The sequence below is a fragment of the Equus quagga genome, chromosome 17, assembly GCF_021613505.1.
Source record: "Equus quagga isolate Etosha38 chromosome 17, UCLA_HA_Equagga_1.0, whole genome shotgun sequence".
Taxonomy (NCBI): Eukaryota; Metazoa; Chordata; class Mammalia; order Perissodactyla; family Equidae; genus Equus; species Equus quagga.
The window spans coordinates 41,319,946-41,345,069 of NC_060283.1; the positions used below are offsets into that span (position 1 = coordinate 41,319,946).

The 25,124-nt window shown below is 40.1% G+C and overlaps 1 protein-coding gene across 12 annotated transcripts in view; it reads right to left on the bottom strand.

Moving 5' to 3' along the window:
- The window catches only part of LOC124228780 (nuclear body protein SP140-like), a 70,266-nt gene that overhangs the window by 1,134 nt on the left and 44,008 nt on the right, over positions 1–25,124 (bottom strand). For 9 of the 12 annotated variants that reach the window (XM_046643612.1, XM_046643623.1, XM_046643622.1 and 6 more), the window contains 14 exons: positions 24,589–24,672; positions 24,088–24,180; positions 22,144–22,260; positions 21,247–21,300; positions 18,142–18,207; positions 11,365–11,439; positions 9,982–10,086; positions 7,950–8,092; positions 6,742–6,789; positions 3,986–4,030; positions 1,550–1,665; positions 754–862; positions 385–462; positions 4–147 (listed from right to left, as the gene is read on the bottom strand). In XM_046643612.1, the coding sequence (XP_046499568.1) occupies positions 4–147; positions 385–462; positions 754–862; positions 1,550–1,665; positions 3,986–4,030; positions 6,742–6,789; positions 7,950–8,092; positions 9,982–10,086; positions 11,365–11,439; positions 18,142–18,207; positions 21,247–21,300; positions 22,144–22,260; positions 24,088–24,180; positions 24,589–24,672 (1,277 nt within the window). The remainder of the gene's footprint in view (positions 1–3; positions 148–384; positions 463–753; positions 863–1,549; positions 1,666–3,985; positions 4,031–6,741; positions 6,790–7,949; positions 8,093–9,981; positions 10,087–11,364; positions 11,440–18,141; positions 18,208–21,246; positions 21,301–22,143; positions 22,261–24,087; positions 24,181–24,588; positions 24,673–25,124) is intronic. The other 3 variants (XM_046643615.1, XM_046643614.1, XM_046643619.1) reach the window with 3 other exon arrangements.

Below are 25,124 nucleotides of genomic sequence, written 5' to 3' on the forward strand. Positions count from 1 at the left end.
TACCTTGTAAGATGCCCTGTGGTTCTGAAAGATGAGGCGCATGTCCTGCACAAACCCTTCCACCTGGGGGTAGACCTGTTCATTTAGTCTCTTCTTAATTTTGTCCAACCACATGGGATTCTTTAGTTTTTCAGAAACCTCTTTCATCTGGTATAAAAAAAAAAAAAAAAAAGAAAAGAAAAATCAGTGGGAGAATTATTGGAATGATTCAATGTCTGCCTTCTATGGATTCCCATAAAATCTAGCAGAATTACATTGAGATAAAGATAGCGACAGCTCGTGCCCTCATTCCCATAGGATTCAGATCACAAATCCCACAGGAGCTCATTTCAAGGTCAGGTATCATCATGGCAGCCTGTAATCATGGTTTCTGTTGTTACTTACATAATAATAATATGGAATCTTCGCAAAAAAGGAGCTCTCTGAATGGCAATAGACCGTCAGGAGGAGGAACTCACATTTCTGCAAAAGAAGGAGGCTGTGAATGAAAAGCAGCTCGGGGAGAAGGAGCCCATACACATGCCCAGGCAAAGAGGCATGACTACACTAGTCTTCCGGAAGTTTCCTTGACTATTTATGGCTCTTGGAAACAGACATGTAATGGCTTATTTTTTTCTGTGAACAAGTTCTGGTGTGGTTTCGGCATGGTTGTGGCATGGCTCCAAAGAGCAGGCTCCCTTCCCCCCACCCTTTGCCTGTTTGAACGTTCCTGTGTGTGGAAAGGAAAAGGCTTGGAGTTTGAATCTGACTCACCAACTGCTCCTCAGGCCCCATCTGCCTCTCCAGGACCTCAGGCTCCCCGTGACACTGCTGGCTTCCTGAAGACTCCTTCATCCTGCAGAAGGTGCAACTCCACGGGTTCCTGAGAGGTTGAGCATAAGTGAGCAAGAGCAAGGCCCCTGAAAACAGCCACTGTTCCTACAGCTGTCCCTGTCCTCCTTTTGGGAATGGTTTATGGATACAGCTGGAAGATGAAGGGGACACCTCCCAGCATCCCCAAGCCCCTCACATGGGGTCTGAGCCTATGACCCTCTTCCCACTGAGGGATTAGCAGGGAGTCCGTGGGTGGAGGGGGGTGTCAGGGTGAGTGGTGGGCTCTCCTTTCCCCGTCTGAGCTGCCTGCCAGGCCTGAATTTTGGAAACTGGGCCTTAACCCCTGGGGGCCTGGGGCTTCCATCAGCCTGTTGAGAATGTGGCAAGATGAGGGAACCTGGCCAGGTTTCCTGCCTTTTCAGAATAAGCACAGAATAGAAACCACTGGCATTTCGATCCCTGTGAACAGGAGTCCATGCTAGAAAATTTCTAGGAAAGCACAGCAGCAGCATGTAGGCAAAGGATCCAATAACCGGCCTCAGCATCCCCAAGGAGAGCAAAGAACAGGAGCCCCTGTGCCAGCATCGTTAAACAGGTCTCTGGATCACACTGCTGGACTCGTATCTACGGCCCTGCTCTTTCCTCATACAGACACAAGTAGGAACACCGCAAAGGCAGTGTGCATGGCAAGAAGAAGCATTGCTAATAGGACGGACGGGGGCTGCATCGCACGAACCTCTGAGTTTCCACAGGCGGGATGTGACAGTCCTCATGAAAAGATCTCGAGCAAGTATCACAGCAGAACAGCCATCCTCCATCCCGGCACATCTCACATATATCTGAGTTTCCCAGCTAGAAGATAGAACAATGTCCAATCCCATGTGAGACCCCAAAAGGCCAGCACTATGGGAATCTAGAATTCACTGCCTTTGTGTGAACCTGCGTGGTCACTTATATGCTTCTCCCTGAGCTACGAAGGAACAGCATGGAGTGGAGGTTTCGGAACGAGAAATCATGGTCTGCAGGGAAGTTCAGGAGGAGGGATCTGTGTGTCAGACCAGAAAAGTTTTATCCATAAGATCAGAGATTCTAACACAGAAAGACTAGCAACAAAGGATGATTTTATAGGAATCTGAATAATTTTATTCCTTGCAGATAAAACAATGTCCTCAAATAAAGTTTTAAATCCACTTGGCTACACCACAATGACTAAATTGACTTGCACAAGCTTGATATACTGGGAATTAATACGATGGAATAAATTTCTTACAGTGGAAAGTAATAAAAGACGAAATGTCACTAATTAACAATTATTTTGAGTCTTGTTCTGGGCTTTGGGTGAAAATGCTTATGTTGGGTGAATCGGGATTCTGGTTATTTCTTGTTTTTAAAAATGGCCTTATACAAGGAAGTGCCGGCCCCAAGGAACACCTCTGCCAAGTGCTCTGATTCATTGATCTGGGGGTTCCTCAAGGACATCCCCAACTGGGGACTGAGACTGCTCTGGCATGGAGGTATGGGGCCATTTTTCTTCTCATCGGTGTAGACACTCACCAATTACCATCATCGTTCTCCAGAAAGTGATGACCCTCTCCTCAGAAGAACAAGGAAATAACAAACATAACCAATGTTTAAGAATCTCACATCCATATTCTTTTCAACAGATTTATTTCTATAGCTCTTTGTTTCCCAAGCCAGTTGTACATTAGAATCATCTGGGCAGAATATATAAAATACTAACATCCTGTTCCCAATGCCAGAGATCTGAATTGTTTGGTCTGGGTGGGGCACAGGCATTGGTATTCTTCATTAATTCATAGACTGGGTAATTTTGTGTATTAGAATCATCTTGAGGACTTTTAAACAATTCTAATGTCCAAGTCATAGCTCAGACTGATTAAGGCAGAATTTCCTCTAGGGTGGAATCTGGGCAATGGTACTATTCCAGGGTCTTCATGTGATTCCAGTGTGTGGCCTCAGTTATTTAGCCTGAGCAAAGTCTGATTATTAAGGCATAGGCATATTATAAATCAATGTTGAATTGGCCTGGAATATCTGTCCTAGGAAAGATTATTAACAGGGTTGAGGATACTCTTGCTGGAATGGTTGATGTCTCCTCCCCATGGACTCTTGGCCATGGACTATGAGACCTGACCCTCTGTGTCTACATCCATCCCAAAAAAGCCACATAAACACTCAACTCCAGCACTGCTTAGATGACTGAAGACTTCCTCAGTTATGCAAGGGTCAAAATCAGTGTGGATAAGATCTAAATCTTGTTGGGCATTGCTTTGGAGGTAAAGTGTATGTAAAATTATTTGACTATCCCTCCTCTGTGGGATGTCATGTATCAGTACTACTGCATAGTATCCCATGTGATTCCTGCCCCCTGGAGTTGTGCAAAGGTGGCTCTGCTCAAAATCTCCATCTTGTTGCAATGAAAGGAATCAAAGTATGATTTACCTTAGAGAGTGGAGCCATCTATAATTTTGGCAGACCTTAAAGTAGGCAGACACATGGCACCAGTTTGAGTAAAAATGTTCAGTTTTGATAAGTGGTGATGGTTTCAGTTCTAACCAGCTCAGCACCCTGATGGCTCCCTCCGGATGGCTACAGGGGCTCCATAAAGGACCCACTTGCCCTGCATACCTTTCTCTACAGGACTCACAACAGGGTCCACACCTTGAATTCACCAGCTTGGCCTGGCTTGTTCCTTCTGGGTGATGCTTAAAACCATCTTAGCTCTGCCTGCACCTTAGAGTGGATGTTTGGGATTTTCCTTCCCTTGCCTTCTTTAAAATGCTGTTATACTCTCAAATTTGCTCCTTATCTCTAATCTGCAGGCCAGCCCCGCCCACTACCACTTCAAGCCCCATCTCTAGAGACCCCAGTGGTCTAGAGCTCTGCCTCCCGTACTCACTTTCAAGGGGAAATGAGGAAATTGGAAGTTTTCCACTGAACAAATGGAAAGGATGCTTTCACACTGAGATACCCAACCCCAGAACCATCTACCTGGTATAGGTGATGCATCTACTAGTCTCTGCTCATTACACACAGCAACATGCTCCCACTGAGTGTGTGAGCATGCTTCAGGGAAAAGCAGCAATGACACAGATAATGTACCGAGGGAGAAGGCCTGGATTACTCTGGGGTTACAGGTGGGAGTACTTACATAGGGGTCTACTAAGGCATTGTTGGGAGACTTCAGTATTGTCTGCTGAAAAGAGAGAATGATTGAGTGACATTATTGAATGTGATGTTTGCACCCACCACTTATTTAAAGATACATCTTTTGAGGGATTCAAGCCACATTCTACCCTTTACTTCATACCTGTTTTTACGGACCTTCATATCTACTAGGAGAATTAAGTGCCAAAGCACCACTGTTTGGCCCAATGTAATTATAATCCCTGGCTTTCAGAACCAAGGTGGGCCATTGTGAAGCCATGAAGGGAGTCTGGCCCTGGTTTTCGCGGATGGAATTGGAGAAACTCCTCTGGTTCTCTTACTTGCAGTGGACTTCAGGCATCTTTCTCTATACTAAAAAGTGTCATCCACCTAGAGAAGCTGCAAGGAGAGTATCAGGCTGAGGCCTCATCACCAACAGCGCTCAGAGACCACAGAGCCCAGAGTCCTGGAATCCTTGCAAATGCCCCACAGAAGAGCTCCATCACCTTTGGCAGCTCTTCTAGGGCATAGTCAGGAAGATAAAATGCATCCAAGTCCCCAGTACTGCGGCTCTTCTTCCAGAAGCTCACCCTTCTCTCCCTGCCATCCAAATCCCAAGATGCCAGGTGGCTGACTTTTCAGAGGTAACTGATTACCACCCACTGGACTTACATTGCTTTCTCATATTCAATAGAATGACTTGGCCTCCTTCCCCTCTGGGATCAGGCAACCTCAGCTTTTATCTCCAGCCAAGGACAGAGTGATCCACTGGACAATGACCTGAGAGGTGGCCATGTCACTGCCCACTTCTCTGTGTGGCCTAGAATCTCCCGCCCCTCCCCATTAGTTCTTCTTCCATGTTAGACAATGAAGTTGAAGCAATTCTTGAGGTCTGGGATATTGTTTCAATCTTCTTTAATGGCCTCTGGGCATTTAGTATGTGCTCAATAATTATATAGTCATGCACTGCATAACAACGTTTTGGTCAATGACAGACTGCATATATGATGTTGGTCTCATGAGATTAGTACCATATAGCCTAGGTGTGTAGTAGGCTATACTATCTAGGTTTGTGTGAGTACACTCAATGGTATTTGCACAATAACAAAATTGCCTAACAACGCATTTCTAAGAATGCATCCCCATCACTAATTGATACATGACTGCATATTCAATGAGTGAATAACTCAGCATTATTTTGCTTAGGAAGAGACTACTTGCTATCTCTGAAGCAAAAATATTAGCGTACAATAAATGATTGCTCTGGAGGAGTATATCAGATTATTTTACAACACAGCAGCTGTCACCAAAACTTTTAGTGGCCCTTGTCAGGAGCCAGGAAGCTGTGACGTGGTACCAAGAGTGACACTGAAGATCCCAGAAATCAAGGGGCTCCATCAACAGGAGAGGTTCTGAGAGTCACATAAGACTCACAGAGTAATAATGGATCCTGGGATCTGCCAATTTGGGGAGCTTCTGTTCTTGCTCATGGGGAGACACAAATATAGAGACAACAGCAGCTTGTTGCTAAAAGGTGTCGCACCCATGGATAAGGGTAGATCCTGTTGATAGGAAGTTGCCAGCTCACTTGGGTAATCTAGACCAACTCTTGACACCTGGGGAATGGGTACAGCTGCTGGTCTTTAACATAATAAATAGGTCAAATAATAGTTTCCCTTTAGGAAATCCAGTGGATGAAATGTCCCAAGGAATGAGAGTTCAAACCAGCCAACAACATCAGATAATGTAAAGGCCTGGACCTCAAATTCCCAGCGGAAGATGAAGTTCCATTGGCCAGCTATAGGTGACCTATTTTAGACGTCTGTGAATGTCTTGGATGGCCATTTCTACCTAAAGTGTATAAGAATCGCATTTCTTTCCTCCCCTCTTGCTCAAGTTCTCCTTCATACCCAACCTTGGAAAAACTATCACCTTGTCCTCAATGTACACTGTGCTTTACATATTTGTTTGTTGCCTCCATAGCCTTTTTCCATAGAGGGGGAAATCACTTTCTCAGATAGAAAGAGGTCTGCACAGCCCCTCTGCTGGAACAAAGTAAAGAATTTTCCAGGTCATCCCCTTCTATATGATGCATCAATCTCCCAAGAGCTTCCTCTCCAACAGCATCCTCCTCATGAAGGACAAACGATTTCCCCCTGAAAAAGAATTCTGCATGTTTATGTGTTTGTTTTATTGGGAGGTGTAAGGGGATGTAAAGGATCAGAAAAGAAAGATGTTTTTTTGCCTATCTTATGAAATGATATATGGTTGCATATATGTTCCAAGATAAGACTATCTACTAGACTGGGTCATCTAAATGACTGTAAATAAACTTTTGCTCCATCAGATTTCACTAAAGTTAGAAAATAATAACATCGATGAAAAAAATCTGGGTTTGAGTTGAAGAAGATCTTATCACCTTATTATGAAATGTTTTTTATGTATTCCATAATCATGTTTGCTTTTACAACTTTGACACCCACACAACGTCTGCATCTATAACTAAAGCACATCCATGAGGTCTATTTTCATGCCTCATCATCTCCATCTCAAATGGATTACCATTCAAAGAAGACCTTGCCTTATATACAACATATTGTTCATAGTAGCAAATCTGAAGGCACAAGCTTCCCCCCAAAAAGGGGGTGGAGGTAGAAGAGGAGGCTTAATTATAATTACCCAACTGAGACCATAAAATAGCATGCTATACGTAAAATTAGTTATGTGATGAGAATTTATAGAAAGTTATATAATAATCACCTTTTTTCTCCTGCCATAAATTCTTTCAGGATTACGTAGAAATCCTTTCTGAAAGATAAAAAGATTTAAGTATATGGTTAGCCTGTGCTTCTGTTTGCTGAATCTGGCATTTCTAACCCCCTCTCAAAAATTCCTACCTGGATGTCCCACTGTCAGCTCAAAGCCAAAGTATCTAAATGAGAAACCATCTTCCTTGCCTCAACTTCTCCTAGACTTCAATAAATCGTAGCTGGAAAATAATCTTTAGAACGTTTTTACTTTCTCCTGTGCTTTTTTCCTAAGTTTTAAGAGGTTTTTCTTCACCATCCCTTTGACATCTCTCACCTCCTATCCATTCCCACAAGTGCCACTCCAGCTTGAGTCCTTACAGCAGAGCCATTCAATCAACACACACTTATCCCATGCCTACTGAGTGTCACACACTCTGGACAATCTTGGGCACACAAATATGGAGAAACTCTACCAGGGTCTAGACAGAAAAAAAGAATGCATGGAAGGATAAGCATGAAACAGTGTGAGAAGGACCTTAGTAGTGAGCTCAGGAAGTCCACGAGCCAGATCAGTCAGGGAATATTATGCAGAGAGGGGTGACATTTGAGCTGAGCATTGTAGGTTGACTTTAGGTTTGTTGGGCTGAAAGACACTGAAGTCATTTCAAGGCCCCATGACTGTCTAAGATAATGTTTTAAACATGTCATTTCACACCTCAGAAGACTTCCCTGGTTCTGCATTGTGTATGTTATGAATTTCAACTCCTTAGCCTGGCATTAAATCTCTCCACAAACAACCCCAATTGATGGATTATGCCTCATCACACACAATCCGTCTACCTCAACCCACAGACCTACTTTAGTCGTGGTCCTGGTTTCCATGTCATTCTTTCTCTGAAGTGTCTTTTTTCCTCTTGTTTGACTGTACACTGTCTTCTTCTTTCACTGCATAAAGTTGTCTGCATTCACCTTAGTCAGAATGACCTTTCCCTCCTCCAAGCTCCTGCATCTACCCTGACAGAGCCCCTTGTACCACACTGATGTGATGCATTGTACTGAGGTTATGCATGTGGGACACCTCTCCCTGGGTGAGAGGATAAACTCTGGTGCATCGTGGCTTCAGCTATAACTCAACAAATATTTGGTGAGCAAATAGTGATCTTATCCTTAGGATGCAGCAAGGAAAGTCAGATCTCCCAGCCCCTGTCACTGGAATACCTCCATCAGCCATCGTAGGGGCCTCCCACCACAGCGTACACTCAGCTTCCAGTTCTTTGATCTTGCGAAGCCTCCATTGACTTCAAATTCCCTGGGAGTCAGCCAGTTTCCATCTTCACGCTGTATGCTCTTCACCAAGGCTCCTGTAAGACCAGGGTAAGTTGATCCTGAGCATTCTTGGTTCTCAGAACTCAGACAGTGGCCTTATACCAGATCTGGAGACACCCAATTTGGGCTCGAGATCAAAAGCAGGAAAGTCTGTCCTCTCCTTTCAGACTTGAGAATTCCCAAACCCAGCCTCTAAGTCCCATTAAAGGAGATTTCCTGCTTTGTAATAACATTTCTTTAACATTTGTGCAACAAAAAAGTGATAATTATCATCAAAATCAACCTTTTAGAAGTATTTAAAAATCAACTATGAAAGAAAAGCAAGTGATTATGAAGGATGAGAGGATTTCAATTTCCTGGGGATAGAGAACAGGCTACAGTCTGCAGACGACCCTGGGGGCAATGTGGAGGCAGAACCTCAAGTTGCACTCAGATCTCAGGTGGGTGCCCTGTGGCTCAGAATGGTACCACAGCAATATCTGTGCCCTTTATTACAACATTTTTCATTCAGTTTAATGGCATTATTGAGCACAGATTTTCTCATTCTTGAAATCATGGATAGGTGATATCAAAAATAATTGTGAAATATTATCCAGTGAAAAATTTAATTTATGTGTAAAAGATAATAATATGCTAAGCATCATAAGTCATTCGAGAAATGCAAACTAAAGCCACAGTGAGATGCCACTTCACACCCACTAGGATGAACATGATAAAAAGGGCAAACAATAAAAAGTGTTGGCAAGGATACACTGCTGGTGGGAATATATATTAGTGCAGCCACTGTGGAAAACATTTTAGTGTTTTCTCAATAAATTAAACATACAATTACCATAATAACCAGTGATTCCACTCCTGGGTATATGTTCAAAAGTATTGAGAACATATGTTCACAGAAAAACTTGGTACATGAATTTCAAAACAGCATTGTTCGTAATAGCCAAAGAGTGGAAAAAACCCAAATTAATGAATGGATAAACAAAATATGGTTCCATGAAACATTATATCATTTGGCAATAAAAAGGAATGAAGAACTAATACACACTATTACATGAATGAACCTTGAAAACATCATGCTAAGTGAAAGAGCCATTCACAAAAGGCCACATATCATATGATTCCATTTATTTGAAATACCTAGAATACGCCAATTTATAAAGCAGAAAATAGATTTGTGTTTGCTTAGGACTAGGCGGTGGGGTGAGGTGGGAATGGGCATTGACTGCTAATAGACGTGGAGTTTTCTTTAGTGTGGTGTGAACAAAAATGTTCTAAAATTAGATTGTGGTGATGGTTGTATAATCCTGTGAATATATAAACAAAACTCAACATTGAATTGTACACTCTCAGTGGTGAATTGTATGATATGTGAATTATATTTCACTTAAGCTATTTAAACATTTTACATCAATTAGGTAAATTAATTTCTCATAGCTACCCCATGAGGTAGATTTTTAATTATCTCTTTTTTAAATGAGAAATTTCAAGCTCAGAAAGGTCCCATTCTCTATTCAGATGAATTTGTCACCCTTGGCATAGCTGAGGCTGGGACTCAGGCTTTCTGATTCTAAGTTCTGTGATCTTCTCACTACATGAAGCACCCTTCCCTGGTGCTGCTGCTGCTGATCCAGAAGGGAAAGAGGATATGAAGGTGGAGGCTATGGCCCTCTTCCCTTTTATTTCTGGTTCACTTCTCTTTGGTTGTTTGAGCATCGCCACGGACACTTCCATGTGGGACTGAGCACTCAACATGTATGATTTCTTAACGTGTGAAAATATCATCTTAGGGATCACTTCCTTCTTCTCTCAAGCCAAACTGTGGCCCCAATTCCTTGAATGATAGGTAATTCACATAGGTAATTCCAGCACTCCTTGTGATTCCTTCAGATAGAAGTTGCAAATTAAAGTAGACCTTGAAACCCACCTCGGTTCAATTTCCTCTTATGTAACATCCCCTTCACCAGACCACAAGTCACAGGAAGTATTTGAGAGTGAAAATCTACACTTTTATCTGTGTACTTTCTTGACCCTGAAAGAGAAGATTTCTTCGTTATGTTTCATTTTGCGATTGTACATGCATCCTTCCTCCCCTGTTGAGGTCATTCCTATAAAGGCACAGGGGCACTTAGGAAACTATTCCACAAGTCTCTAGAATTTCGAAGTCTTTCTTCCAGTGGTATTTTTGATATATAACTACAGAATGTCTACCTCTATCTCACCTTTCAAATCTCACACAGACAGAAGGCTTTAGAAGAGAAATCAGGCTTCAATAAAACTATCTTAACCCCCAATCTAGTCAGCCTCACTGATTCTTACATGACAATGAAACATACAGCTTCTGTCATGTTCAGAAGGGAAGTCATCATCTATCCTATTTCCCTCCAGTTAGGTAGCTGGAGACAGAGTGAGAGACCACACTTTTACCTTCCTATTTGAGCTCTGACTGAGCAAGCAGAGAGAGGATAATGATAGGGTAAACCTAATGGATATAGGGTCTGCCTTCTGTTTGTTCTCTGCTTTGCTTTATCTCTCCCTCACTTCAGCTTTCTCCATAGCTGAAAGAGGAGCTCAGGAAGCTCTAGAATAATCTACAAATTGCATAGAGGGAGGGAGGCTGGAGACCTGATTCCAAAGAAGCAGGGGTATAGGTGTTCAAATGAACTAATTCAAGGAGGATCTGTAGCTGATGCTGCCCTTTCAGCAGACGTTTCAGAGCCAGGATGGGAGAGGGGGAGCTGTCCGTGGTCCTGAGACCAGTTTTGAGTTAGGTAGACTATTAGAACTAGGATGGACTGAGAAAAATGGTTAGCTTAATTCTCTCTCTTGCTTCACAGTTGAGGATACACGTAAAAGTGGCCAAGTGACATGCCTAAGCCCACACAGTCAAGAGAAGAGGCAGATATAGTCTTCTGACCACGACTCCAGGTCACCAGTGATATGCAACCTGTGACTCTCTGTACAGCAAGAGAAGTGTCAGCTAAATAATTTGTGGGTTATGTATACCCTTTATATGGCAATAGACTATTTCCAGCTTGAAAGTTATCAGTTCAGTGGAGACAGCAGCACTGAAGTGACGCCTGGATCCATGGGGTCTGGTTTAGGCCTATCACCAAGTTACGTGTTTGTGGGATTTCCTTCTTTCTCTCCATAACACATTTTGAAAATGGACTAAGTTGTATACATTTGTCAACAGTTAGTAAAGCTATATAAAGCAATTAGAGAAATGGGTTATTACTAAAAACACAGAGTAAAGCACAAGAAATGAGCTATTTAGTTATTGAAAATGTATTCCCCTTTTCTTCTTTACCACTTGACTGGACTCTTTTCTTTCGGGCTCTGTCACTAGCAGTCAAGTGGACTTTAGATCTGCCTCTCATGTTCCCTGAGAAAATAGAAAAATATAATGACAGTCACAGACATGCAGTTACATTGTATATATTAGTGATTTCCAAAATTTCCGTTTAAATGTAACTTCCCAAAAGTCTATCTAACGTATAAAGAAAAATATATAATCCCTAGTCTTTAAGCTACCAAGAATTAGATGGCTAATCTTAGGCTCACCTTCTATTTTATTTCTCATAACCCCACATTAATAAAACACACAATTGAAATCAGCATTTCATTTATATGTCAGCCATGTGTTGAGTGCCTGATAGATGTCAATTGTACACCTACTAATTTATTTAGTCTTTCCAACAAATATATGAGAACAAGATGGCTACTCACATTACAGAAACTAACATTTTCAAAGAAAATTGAGACAAAAACCACAAAATTAAGTGAGGGCATTTCCAATTTCTCTTCGTGGAGAGACAGGAATAAATAGAAGGTCTTTGAGTTAAAGGAAACCTTCTGGTGGGCTTCACAGGTGAGACACATGTGATACACATCACCTTGAATGAAGTTATTTGTACATTTGTGCTGAAAGTGATAGTAAATTTGACCAAGGATTTTGTTCACCTGGGTTTGGACAAAGATATTAGAATCTAAGAAACTAACCAGAAGAAGGCTAAACAAGAGAAATGGGTAGAATTGAGTCCTCCAAAACCTTAGTTTCAAAGAATAATTAAGGATTGAGTTAGTAGATGTTACAGCAAAGAAACTTCCTCCATTTGCAAGTTAATCGACTGTGGATATGCATCTCAGCGTTTGCTATCATTCAAATGTGTTTTATTTTCTAAGGCAAGAAGACAAATTCACTTCCTTCTTTCTGCATTCAATGCCCACCATCAAATGACTACCATCTGGTAGTGCTGGGTGGGGTTATGTAGACCCCATGAAGAAATATTTTCCAGACTACCCAGTCCTAAATGCTGTAAACTCTAAGCAGACTATGAACATATTAAAATAGCAAAATTAAAAGAATATTTCCTTCAATCAAACCCAAAATGGACCTATTGCTTGGTAAAATAATCCCACTTTCTGGTCTTTAGATTAAATGGTGACTGAAGGAGGGGAGGTGCTTTGAAACGGAGAAAATAATGAAGTTTTAATATTAGGCCAGAAAGGACTCTCAACTACTGGAAAGAGATTCTTACTCTTGTGACAAGGAAAGAGAAAGGCTACAAGGCTTGCCCAAGACAGGAAACTCATCTAGGGGATAGGTTTGAAAGGTCAGTGAGAATATGAACTTGCTTTCCACTTGGATTCTCCAAGCCAGCCATTTTAATAAACCAATGATATAAGGTAAAGGAATTTCCAGGAAAAGGAGATAAAACTCAGAGCAAAAAGATTTAGGCCTTGGGCAGATAAGAACTATGATATAAATACAAACAATTTATAATCGTGGCTCCAAACAAGTTTGCTTTCTAGATTCCACAGCCCTCAAATTGACTGGTAAGCTTGACTAGCAAAAAGCTAATGAGGATGTATATTCCCCCAAACCTTAGCAAAATTTGTATTGACCTGCAGGGCAAAGTGGGAGTGACACAAACTTTATCTTATCCCTAGTCTTGGCAGGGTCTTGCAGATTCCTTTTCACATTCTCTCTACTTGAGACCAACTGGCCACCAACTTTTCTCTTGTCTGGGGATTGGCAGGGGAAAATATGAAGTTGAGCAAAACAGCAGATGACATGTGAGACCAAAAGCAAGTGAGGGAATGCTGGATTCAATACTGAACTCCGTTTCACCATACACTCAGACAAGAAAGGAAGTTAGTGGGAAAGGATCTCTAGCAGGTGACCAGAGCATTCTCTACTTTTAGAAGGGACAGTCTTTAAATTACATACGAGATTTCATTGTACCTTGAAAAGAAGTGATTTAGAATTTATCTACAAACACATAAACCTAAACAAAAATATTATGATTAAATCCAAGTATTCAGAATTTGAAAATAACCATTCTTAAAATGGATGCAATCCTTTTTTTTTTCTTTCCAAACAAATCTGTACACTTTCACCAAACAGGGCAGCCATGTAATTTGGTGATAACATAATACACCTAAATTGCTGAAAATTAATAATTTTTAATTGGATTCTAAAATCTTATTATATAGAGCTACTGATTCAATCGTCAATCTTGTGGAAAATGAGGGCTCACCCTCATTGTCTAGGAGAAGGGAGTTCCTTAAACCATTACTAAATAAACAAGATTTCAGGCACCTGTTTAGAAGTAATACATATGCATTACTGGAAATTTAGAAAATAAAAATTATATGAAACATCACCTGGGGATAGCCACAATTAACTTGTTCAAAATTATCCTCCCAGGATATAACACTTGTAAATGTCTATGCATTCAACATAGGAGCACCTAAATATATAAAGAAATTATTAACAGACATAAAAGGAGAAATAGACAGTAACACAATAATAGCAGGAAACTTTAACACTTCCCTTACATCAATGGATAGAGAATCCAAACAGAAGATCAAAAAGGAAACATCAGCCTTAAATGACACATTAGAGCCAATGGACTTAGTAGATATATACAGAACATTCCATCCAAAAACCTCAGAACACACATTCTTTTCAAATGCACATGGAACAATCTCCAGGATAGATCATATATTAGGCCACAAAACAAGTCTCAATAAATTTAAGAAGACTGAAACAATGCCAACGCCTTTTTTCACCACAACTGTATAAACTAGAAATCAACTACAGGAAAAATCAGAAAAGCCACAAATATGTGGAGATTAAACAAAATGCTACTGAACAACAATTGAGTCAAAGAATAAATCAAAGGAGAAATTAAAAAATACCTGGAGACAAATGAAAATGAATATACAATATGCCAAAATTTATGGGATACAGCCAAAGTGGTTCTAAGAGGGAAGTTTAGAGCAATACAGGTCTATCTCAATGAACAAGAAAAATCTCAAATAAACAATCTAACAGTACACCTAAAGGAACAGGAGAAAGAAGAATAAACAAAGCCCAAAATCAGTAGAAGGAAGGAAATAATAAAAATCAGAGCAGAAATAAATGAAATAGAGCAGAAAAAACAATAGAAAAAAATCAATGAAACTAAGAGCTGATTCATTGAAAAGATAAAAAAAAATTGACAAACCTTTAGCTAGACTCACCAGGAAAAAAAGAGAGATGGCTCAAATAAATAAAATCAGAAACAAAAGAGGAGAAATTACAACGGACACCTCAGAATACAAAGGATTATAAGAGAATACTATGCAAAGCTATATGCCAACAAATTGGATTATCTAGAAGAAATCGATAAATTCTTAGAATCATACAACCTTCCAAAACTGAATCAAGAAGAAATACAGAATTTGAATAGACCAATCACCAGTAAGGAGATCAAAACAGTAATCAAAAATCTCCCAAAAAATAAAAGTCCAGGACCAGACGCCTTTCCTGGTGAATTCTAGCAAACATTCAAAGAAGACTTAATACCTATCTTTCTCAAACTCTTTCAAAAAAATTCAAGAGGAGGGGAAGCTTCTTAACTCATTCTATGAAGCCAACATTACCTTGATACCAAAACCAGACAGGGACATCACAAAAAAAGAAAATTATAAGCCAATATCACTAATGAACATTGATGCAAAAATCCTCAACAAAATACGAGCAAATCGAATACAACAATACATTAAAAAGATCATACACCATGATCAAGTGGGATTTACTCCAAGGATACAGGGATGGATCAACATCCACAAATCAATCGACACCACATTAACAAAATGAAGAATAAAAATCACATGATCATCTCAATAGATGCAGAGAAAGCATTTGACAAGATACAGCATCCATTTGTGATAAAAACTCCAAATAAAATAGATATAGAATGAAAGTACCTCAACATAATAAAGGCTTTATATGACAAACCCACAGCTAATGTCATTTTTAATGGAGAAAAACTAAAAGCTATCCCTCTAAGAACAGGAACCAGACAAGGAGGCCCACTTTCACCACTCTCATTTAACATAGTATTGGAAGTCCTAGCCAGAGCAATAAGGCAACAAAAAGAAATAAAAGGGATCCAAATTGGAAAGGAAGAAGTGAAACTGTCACTAATTGCAGATGACATGATTTTATGTATAGAAAAGTCTAAAGAATCCACCAAAAAACTTTTAGAAACAATAAATGAATATGGTAAAGTTGCAGGATTCAAAACCAACATACAAAAATCAGTGTTTCTAGATATTAGCAACAAAGGAGTAGAAAGAAGAGTTAAGAAGACAATCCCATTTACAATTGCAACAAAAAGAATAAAATACCTAGGAATAAACTTAATCAAAGAAGTGAAAGATCTGTACACCATAAACAATGTTGAAAGAAATTGAAGAAGACACAAAGAAATGGAAAGATAGTATGTGCTCTTGGATTGGAATAATTAACATAGTTAAATGTTCATACTTCCTAAAGCAATCTATAGACTCAATGCAATCCCTATCAAAGTTCCAATGATATTTTTCACAGAAAGAGAACAAAGAATCCTAAAATTTATATGGAGCAACAAAAGATCCCGAATAGCCAGAAGAATCCTGAGAAAAAAGAACAAAGCTGCAGGAATCACACTCCCTTATTTCAAAATATACTACAAAGCTATAATAATCAAAACAGCATGGTACTGGCACAAAAACAGACACACAGATCAATGGAACAGAACTGAGAGCCCAGAAATAAACCCACACATCTATGGACTGCTAATTTTTGACAAGGAAGCCAAGAACATAAAATGGCGAAAGAAAAGTCTCTTCAATAAATGGTGTTGGGAAAACTGGACAGCCAAAGGTGAAAGAATGAAAGTAGACCATTATCTTACAACACACACAAAAGTTAACTCAAAGTGGATTAAAGACTTGAATGTAAGACCGGAAACCATGAAACTTCTAGAAGAAAACATAGGCAGTATGAGTATGCTCTTCGACATTGGTCTTAGCAGATTTTCAAGTACCACGTCTGACCAGGCAAGGGAAACAATAGAAAAAATAAACAAGTGTGACTACATCAAACTGAAAAGCTTCTGCACAGCAAAGGAGACCATCAACAAAATGAAAAGACAATCTAACAATTGGGAGAAGATTTTGCAAACTATATATCTGATAAGGGGTTAATATCCAAAATATATAAATAACTGATACATCTCAATAACATAAAACTAACAACCCAGTTGAAAAATGGGCAAAAGATCTGAACAGACTTTTTTCCAAAGAAGATATATGGATGGCCAACAGGCACCTGAAAAGATGTTCAAAATCACTATCAGGGAAATGCAAAGCAAAACTACAATGAGATATCACCTCATTCCCATCAGAATGGCTATAATTAACAACACAGGAAACAAGTGTTGGAGAGGATGTAGAGAAAAGGGAACACTCATTCACTGCTGGTGGGCGTGCAAACTGGTGCAGCCACTATGGAAAACAGTATGGAGATTCCTCAAAAAATTAAGAATAGAAATACCATATGACCCAGCTATTCCACTGCTGAGTATTTATCCAAAGAACCTGAAAACACAAATGCATAAAGATACATGCACCTCTTTGTTCACTGCAGCATTATTCACAATAGCCAAGACTTGGACACAACCTAGGTGCCCATCAAGGGATGAATGGATAAAGAAGATGTGCTATATGTACATAATGGAATACTACTCAGCCATAAAAAATTATGAAATCTGGCCATTTATGACAACATGGATGGACCTTGAGGGTATTATGCTAAACGAAATAAGTCAGAGGGAGAAGGTCAAATATCGTATGTTCTCACTCATAAATAGAAGATAAAAACAACAAGCAACAATTACACAGAGACAGAGGTTAGAGCAGTGGTTACCAGAAGGGAAGGGGGGAGGGAGGAGGGCCAAAGAGGTGATTAGGCTCATGTGTGTGGTGACGGATTGTAATTAGTCTTCGAGTGTTAACATGATGTAATCTACACAGAAATCAAAATATAATGATGTACATCTGAAATTTATATAATGTTATAAACCAATGTTACTGCAATAAAAAAAATTTTTTTAAATATATCCTCCTAGCCTTTTCTCTTTGTATAGGTTACTATTTAAATAATGCTTTTTCATTACAAAAGTTGAACATGTTTAATATTTTGAATATACATTTAAAAACACAAATAAAAATATAAACATCACCAATGACCAAATATAACCACCGCACATATTTTTGTGGATGAACTGCCATTGATTTTTCTATATATCTATGTCTCTCTCTATATAGAGAAATTATGTATAAATTAAGATGTATACGTATATAAAAACATTTTTATACAAATATACATTTTATACATATATTTTTTTTTAACACAGGCACACACACACATACACATCCAGTCTGCTTTCTTCGTTTACCCTCCTTGGAACATCTTTCCAAACTACTGAAAATTTCTTGACCCAAGAAAGAATCCACATACTGAGGATGGCCATGCCTTCCTATTAGCCCTGGATCATTTAGCTCTGGACTATTACATGTATGAGAATTAAACCATTATGTTGAAGCTACTGTACTGGGGGGCCTCTTTGCTACAGCGTCTTCCTATGTCCTAAGTGACATAGTAACAAGGAAACTGTCATGGTCCTCAGGAGACCGCAGGTGGCAAGAATACAAGATGTGCTGCCTTCGCAAACTCAAAAGGTGTGACTGCTTCACTTTGCCTGCTTACCTTGTTGATGTGTGTTTCTCTGCCACTTCCTTCTATTTCTTGTCCAGGAATGCCCTTTCTTTTTTTCTTCAAAAAAAAAAAGACTAAAGTTAATTATTCAGAGCTGTAAATATAATTCTCAAAGCCTTATATGTCAGTAGTTTTCAAGTGTTCTTTTCAGACTTGCCCCAAGAATGGGGCAAAATTCTTAACTCCAAGTGTAGCAGTGTCAGGCTGATGATTAGAGTTGTATTTTACTCTGCATGGACCTTGGAGACTATAGGAGATGACTTTCCTTAGAAAATTTTAAAAAACAAAGTTAGAAAATAAACTGCTGGTACCTCAGATGGAATGATAACTGTCGTGGTTATATATCGGTATGTTCCCTTTTCAAGTGTTTTCATGTAAGTTCAAGTGTGCACGGAGGAGGCATACTCCTTATAGCTGAATAACATCATGGGTGAAATACTGTGCTCAAGTCAGGAGGCAGCCTCAACTTGGACGTCAACGGTTTTCATTAAACAATCTCTGTACTTCAGGTTGTAATACAAATCCTCTCACTTACATTTAATCTGGCACCTGGAGTTCCTGGAGGTTTCCGTGTTGTGTTTTTGCTTTCTTGGGAATGATATGAAAATGTGCGAATGTGAGAAGACCATGGCACTGGGTAAAGAGATGGTATCTTGTTATCATTCTCATGAACGTAATAGCAGCCAGCTGTTAGATTTTTTACCACCAAAAGTAAAGCCCCAATCCATGGAGGGAGGCCTTGTGACTCTCCCACTTGAGATTCCCATTTTGAGGTGGGTCAACTGAGACTTCAGGACATACAAAGCAGAGAGGGTCTAAAAGCTTTTCTCTTCAAACAGAAATGCTATATTCACAAATGCAGGGACATGGCGCTATTGGCACCTTGGTTTTTTATTCCCATTCACAGCCTGGAGCAAACCTCAGCCTCAGTGCGGTCCTCAGTTCACCAAGATTCCCCTGGTGGCAGGGGCCTGGTGCCCTAGTTTTTGGCTAAGTTGACAACCGATGTCCACTGGGCTCCTGTGGCTGCTCAGCCTTAGAGCCAGCTTTGCAGAACAGAAAGTGGATGTGGTCACTCCTCCGGTCAGCAGAAGTCAGACAGCTGGGCTTCTGTACATGGCCTAGATGCTTGGTCTGCCACATGGAAAAGGACAGACTGGCAGATTAAAGAGACCCTACCTCTGGGGCCGTGACTGTAGAAGTGAACTGTGGTGCTGACTGACTGGTCTGGGCCCCTCATGGAAACTCCTGCATAAGTGCCTGCTTTTGGCTGATGGAGGCTGATGCCATGATTCTGATGCAGGGCTATGGCTACCCTTTTTGGAGGCAGTAGGGGATAATTTCTTTACATTTTCCAGCTTCTGAAGGCTGCCCACATTTCTTGGCTCATTGTCCCCCATGTTCACCTTCAAAGCCAGCTGCATTGTGTCTCTCTGATGATAATTCCATAGTCACATGTCCCTCTCTCCACAACAAGAAAAGTTTTCTGATTTTAAGGACCAGAGTGATTTGATTGCAGCTACCCAGATAATACAGGATAATCTTCCCATCTCAATATTCTTAACTTAACCACATCTTCATAGTCTCTTTTGCCCAATAAAGTGAGAGATTACAGGTTCCAGGGACTAGAACACGGACATCTCTGTTTCTGCAGGCATAAACTTCTCAAGAATCATAGAGTTCTCCCATGTATGTGAGATTTACTTCATTAGAAAAGAGGTTCCTTCACAGATCTTTCCTGTGTAATTATATACCTATTTTTTACTTCTGCTGTGCTGGCTGAGGGAATCTAGAGTCACACACTTAATCTCTCCAAATAACCTTTTATGTGACCTTTAGCTACTTCTCAAAAAGTCGTACAGCCACAGTCTTGGTCCCTTCTACAGAGCACAGTTTCCTGATAGTAAATCTCCTAATTTTAGCACCTTTCGCAACCTGGAAATGCTGAGAATTTTCCAAATCATCAAGTCCTGATTCTTTTTGTTTAGCAATTCTTACCTCAATTTCCCTCTTTCTGCTCACATTTTACCATAAGCAATAAAATAAAACCAGCTGCACCTTTGTCACTTTGCTTAGAAATCTCCTCAGCTACATATCCAGAAAGTTCTGCTTTCTACCTATCTGCAGGATAGAATTTTGCTAAGCCTTCTGTCTCTATCTAATAAGGATCCCCTTTCCTCCAGTTTTCAAAAGCATGTTCCTTATTTCCTTCTGAGCCCTTACTACTGACACCTTTAATGTCCATATTTCTACTAACAGTCTGTTCTGCATGATTTACGTCTTCTCTAAGACAATATAGGTTTTCTCTACCATGTTCTTCACTTCTGAGTCCTCACTAGCAGAGCCTTTGGCACCATATTTCTATTAACACTGCTCAAGGCCCTGTAGACATTTTCTATCATTTTACTTAAAATTCTTTCCATTGCCCATTTCCCACCGCCCATTGCCCAATTCCAAAATCACTTTCAAATTTTAGGAATGTGCTATAGCTGCATCCTACTTCTGATAACCAAAATCTATATTACTCTCCTATTGCTGCCATAACAAGTGATCACAAATTTTGTGGCTTAAAACAATGCAAATTTATTATCTTACAGTTTCGTTGGTCAGAAGTCTGACAAGGGTCACTCTGGGCTAAAATGAAGGTGTCAGAAGGTCTTCATTCCTTTCTTCAGGCTATGAAGGAGAATCTGTTTCCCTGACTTTTCCAACTTCTACAGGTCTATTTTCTTGTTCCTTTCCTTCATCTTTAGAGCCAGTAATATTGCGTCTCTCTGTTATTATCTTCCACAGTCACTTCCCCTCTCTCCACAGCCAGGAACAGTTCTCCACTTTTTAAGGCCCACTTGATTATGTTGAGTACACCCAGATATCCAGGATAATCTCTCCTTTCAAGGTCCCTGGCTTAATTATATCTGTAAAATCCCTTTTCCCAAGTAAGATAACGCATCACAGGTTCCAGATATTAGGATATGGACATCTTTGAGAGGCCATCATATTGTTATTACTTATTATTGTAGATAATGATAATGAAACTCTGGCATTAAAAATCTTATTTTTAACACCAAAAGCAAGTAAAATCTTATGCACTCTTACTTCTTTTCCTCTTGGGTTTTCCCAAACTAGAGTTGTTTCCAATATCCACAGTATCTAGAAAATGACAGGTAAAGGTGAGGAAACATAAATGAACAGAAGTTACAAATCTTAGGATAATATTGCAGAAGGCTTCAGTTTATAAAGAGGTTTAGGTTATCATTTCTCTGTTCCTTGTAAAGGAACTAAAGGCTTACCGAACTGAGAGGTAGGAGTCCAGGATGGGCCCTGGGTCTTCCTTTATTCCTCAATAGGACTTTGAAAAACACTCTTAAATACCTATGCACTTTAGTTTACTCAGGCCTAGGGACAGTTATCCTATCCTGCCTAGGTCTGAAAATTTTTTATGAGAATTAAATTAGATCCTATGTGCAAAAGTCTACAAGAAATCACTATATAAACCAGTGACATGCTGGAGGGCATCCACCAAAAATATGTACTGGGTTAAGAATAATTGATCTGAAGTCTTTCCTCCGAACAATTAAGGGGCAGAATCAGTTGTCTTTTGAGGCTTTTCTACAGTTGTGACAAAATGACACCATTATCCACTAGTAGAAGTACACTTGGCTTTCCTGGGTTCCACTGAAGATTGGGTGTGACAGGGATGAAAATCACTGTATAAATACAAGACTTTACTATTGATATACTAGTGTAATGAACAAATAGTGCCATCTTTAAGAGTGCATTTCTACTACATCATCCATATATAATCAACAAAGCCCAGCCTATAAACATAACTTTATAATGATCTCTTGCCCTACTGCTCTTCTAAAAGAGTCAGCTCAAGCAAATGCAGAGAACAGGACAGTGGGATGGACTGGACCCCCTTCCACCATCCTACCAAGATATTTGGTACCCATGGAGCCACTCCCATCCCATGACCCTCAGAGGCTGCCTTACCCATTGTGTCACGTCCCTGGCTACTTCCAACCCTTGATTCCAGATCTCCTGGCACATCTTTTGAGAAGCACATAATACAGGAACATTTCTCATTTCCACGTGCTGGTGGCTCTCCTCCTGGGCCAAAATCATGATTTATGAAGACTTTTCATTTGTCCCAATGATCCTCTTTTCTGTACCCTTGTTGATCCCCCTTTATCTACTTCTTTCTCTGAAATCTTCCATTAATTCTTCCTCTATCTGACTCTTCCTTTAAATCTCCCTTTTTCCCTCTCTGGTCTTTTTCTCTTTATCAGAACTCTGTTTCTGCTTTAATTATTTTTTAAGTCATAATTATCTTGTCCATCACTGGGTAGTAGGCTAGAAGTAAGCTCTTCTGATTCTCCTTCTCTATGCATTTGGAGAGCTTCTAGTTCATTCGATACTAAAGAGAAACAAGAAAATTACTGTCCATGGATCCAAAGACAGTGATTAGAGAAGAGTTCCCAGTGCTCTCATGCTGCACACTGATATTCTGAGCTAAGATACACTGCTTTCGGGGAAAAAATACACCAGCTCCAATAATCACACCTGAGATCTCACAGAGCCATGCTTTTCTTATCTTTTGCATCTCATTCTGCTTTCTCTACTTTTATTTTTCCACTTGTAGCCCTAAGAATAAAATAAAAAGATCTTATCGTTCCAGGAAAAAACTAACGGTTCTTTGAAAATTGTAAAAAGTAACAACCAGAACCAGTTTTAAACGCATCTCAATTGGCCAATGACTACTTACATCACTAACCACATTTAAAGCCAGCCAATCAGTGGCAGCCTTACACTTCTGAAAATCAGCCAATCAGTAAGAGCCACACTCCAGAAAGCCCGTGTCTATGGCTAAATGCTAACCTATTCACAAATACTTCTGTTTCTGAAAGTCTGCAGGTCCTGAAGTATAAGCTTTCCAAAGCTCTATGTAAAAGCAGTAATTTCCTCTTTTAAAGAAACTGTGTCCTATAAGTATTGCCTCCTCCCACCACGTGCCTTGCTTAGCAAGCAATAAATCCTTCTTTTAGCTTCAGATATTGCATGATGGTCTACCCCTTCAAAAATGGAGTTCCCACCGAGATCATCTTGAAGACTCTTGCTTAAGAGTGTCCTGTAGGACCCTTGGACCAACAGGTGTAAATCACGGGCCTCTTGTGCCCAACTCAGACTGTCTTCCTGATCCACTGCCAAGTGAATCTGTCACAACAACAACTTGAGCTCTGACTTGTTTCACTGAGCTCTTATTTCTGAATTCATCTTACTATCTAAAGATGCATATACAATTAGATACAAAATAGTTAGACATTTTGGTTTGGAGGTGCAGCATTTAGCAAATACTCTGTTAATGTGTTTATTCACTTCACTACTTCATTTACTCTCACTGTTCTTTTTTCTATTTTTAAAAAGTCTTGTCTCACGTGTGTTTGTTTGTTCCTGACTTTCCTGTGTTTCTTGAAAGTTATAAGAAAGTGATCCAAAGCAAATAGATAGAGGCATAGACCTTATGAGTCCCCTATCCAAGCCAGCCCTAAAGACTATTTCATGGAGGAGGATCCATTAAACAGGAGCCTGGATTGTTGCACCGATCATCACATTCTCCCTTGCACTTTCACCCTTATCCTTATAACTTTAGCTTTTCTATGTACTGGCTTAATGTTCGAAACCTCTGATAGCCCCATAGTGTTCTCTTTACTACTAGTAACAGCTTTCCTGGACTAACTTCATTTAGGATGATCACCACCCTAACTTTGTAATTCAGCTCTTCCAAAATATTTCTTGTGTAGCAGTCTCCCTGAATTTTCCCAGAGGGCCAAGATAAATGTGAAAAATTATATGTGAGAATTAACTGGACCTTTCATTGTAGAATATGCTCAGAGTAAAATCCATCAAGAAACAGCCTGCAGCCAAGACAATCCTTACCTCCCTTATCTGGTCCACTTTCTGGTGGTGGGCTCAAGGCTTCCTGGAGCTCTTCTTCATCACACATTTCTGAACAGGCACTGTTGCCTTCTGCTGAATAGAATGAAATCCCTTAGAGGATCCAATGTATGACCAATGGAAACCATAGTAGGAAAACCCACCTCAAGACAACCAGGAAGACCAAGGTGGCTCAAGTATCTCCTAGTTGGGAATGTCCCTGCCCTCAGACCCTCCTGCCTTTGAGTTCACCTGACCTGGAGGTTAACATGGCTCCTGTCACTATCACCAAAGACTGAGAACAGACAACCCATCTCACTTGCCTCCCGTACACCTAATACTCTCTCTACTCTTGATCCTTTCCACTTGGCTTTACACATTTCTTCTGTATGGGTATTTGAAGGGGAGCAGGGGACAAGGGGAGAAAAAAGGGGGAGATTCTCCTCCCTATAGACAGGAAAACAAAGATTCAACTAGTTAAATGGGAATTGAAATCACAATTACCTTCTCCATCACATAGTAGTTGGCTGGGCACCTCCTCTGGTTCTTCTTCGTTGGTCCTTTGGGGAGCTTCAGGATCACAGGACACTGAAGAGAAACAAGGAAATGAGCTGAGCCAGGCTGTTCAGAGCACAGGTGAGCTGCTTTTGGGAAAATGGACATCTGCTCTAAGGACCGCACCTGAGATCCAATTGAGCCCTGCTCTGCCTGTTTCCATCTCATTCACCTGGCTCTCCTGCTCTCTGCTTCTCAGTTTCCTATCTGTAGCTCTGCCTCCGAACATTTCTGCTTCTGCACTCGGAGAGTATTTGTGCATTTTTCATTTTGTGGGCTCTGCTCCCCCTGACTTCTCCTATCTCTTTGCTTTTCTATCTTTTTTTCCTCAAAGATGATCTTTTTAAAAATTTATTTATTGTTTTTTTATTGAGGTCACATTGGTTTACAACACTATATAAATTTCAGGTGTATATCATTATATTGCAACTTCTGTATAGACTACATCACATTCACCCCAAAAGTCTAGTTGCCATCCGTCACCA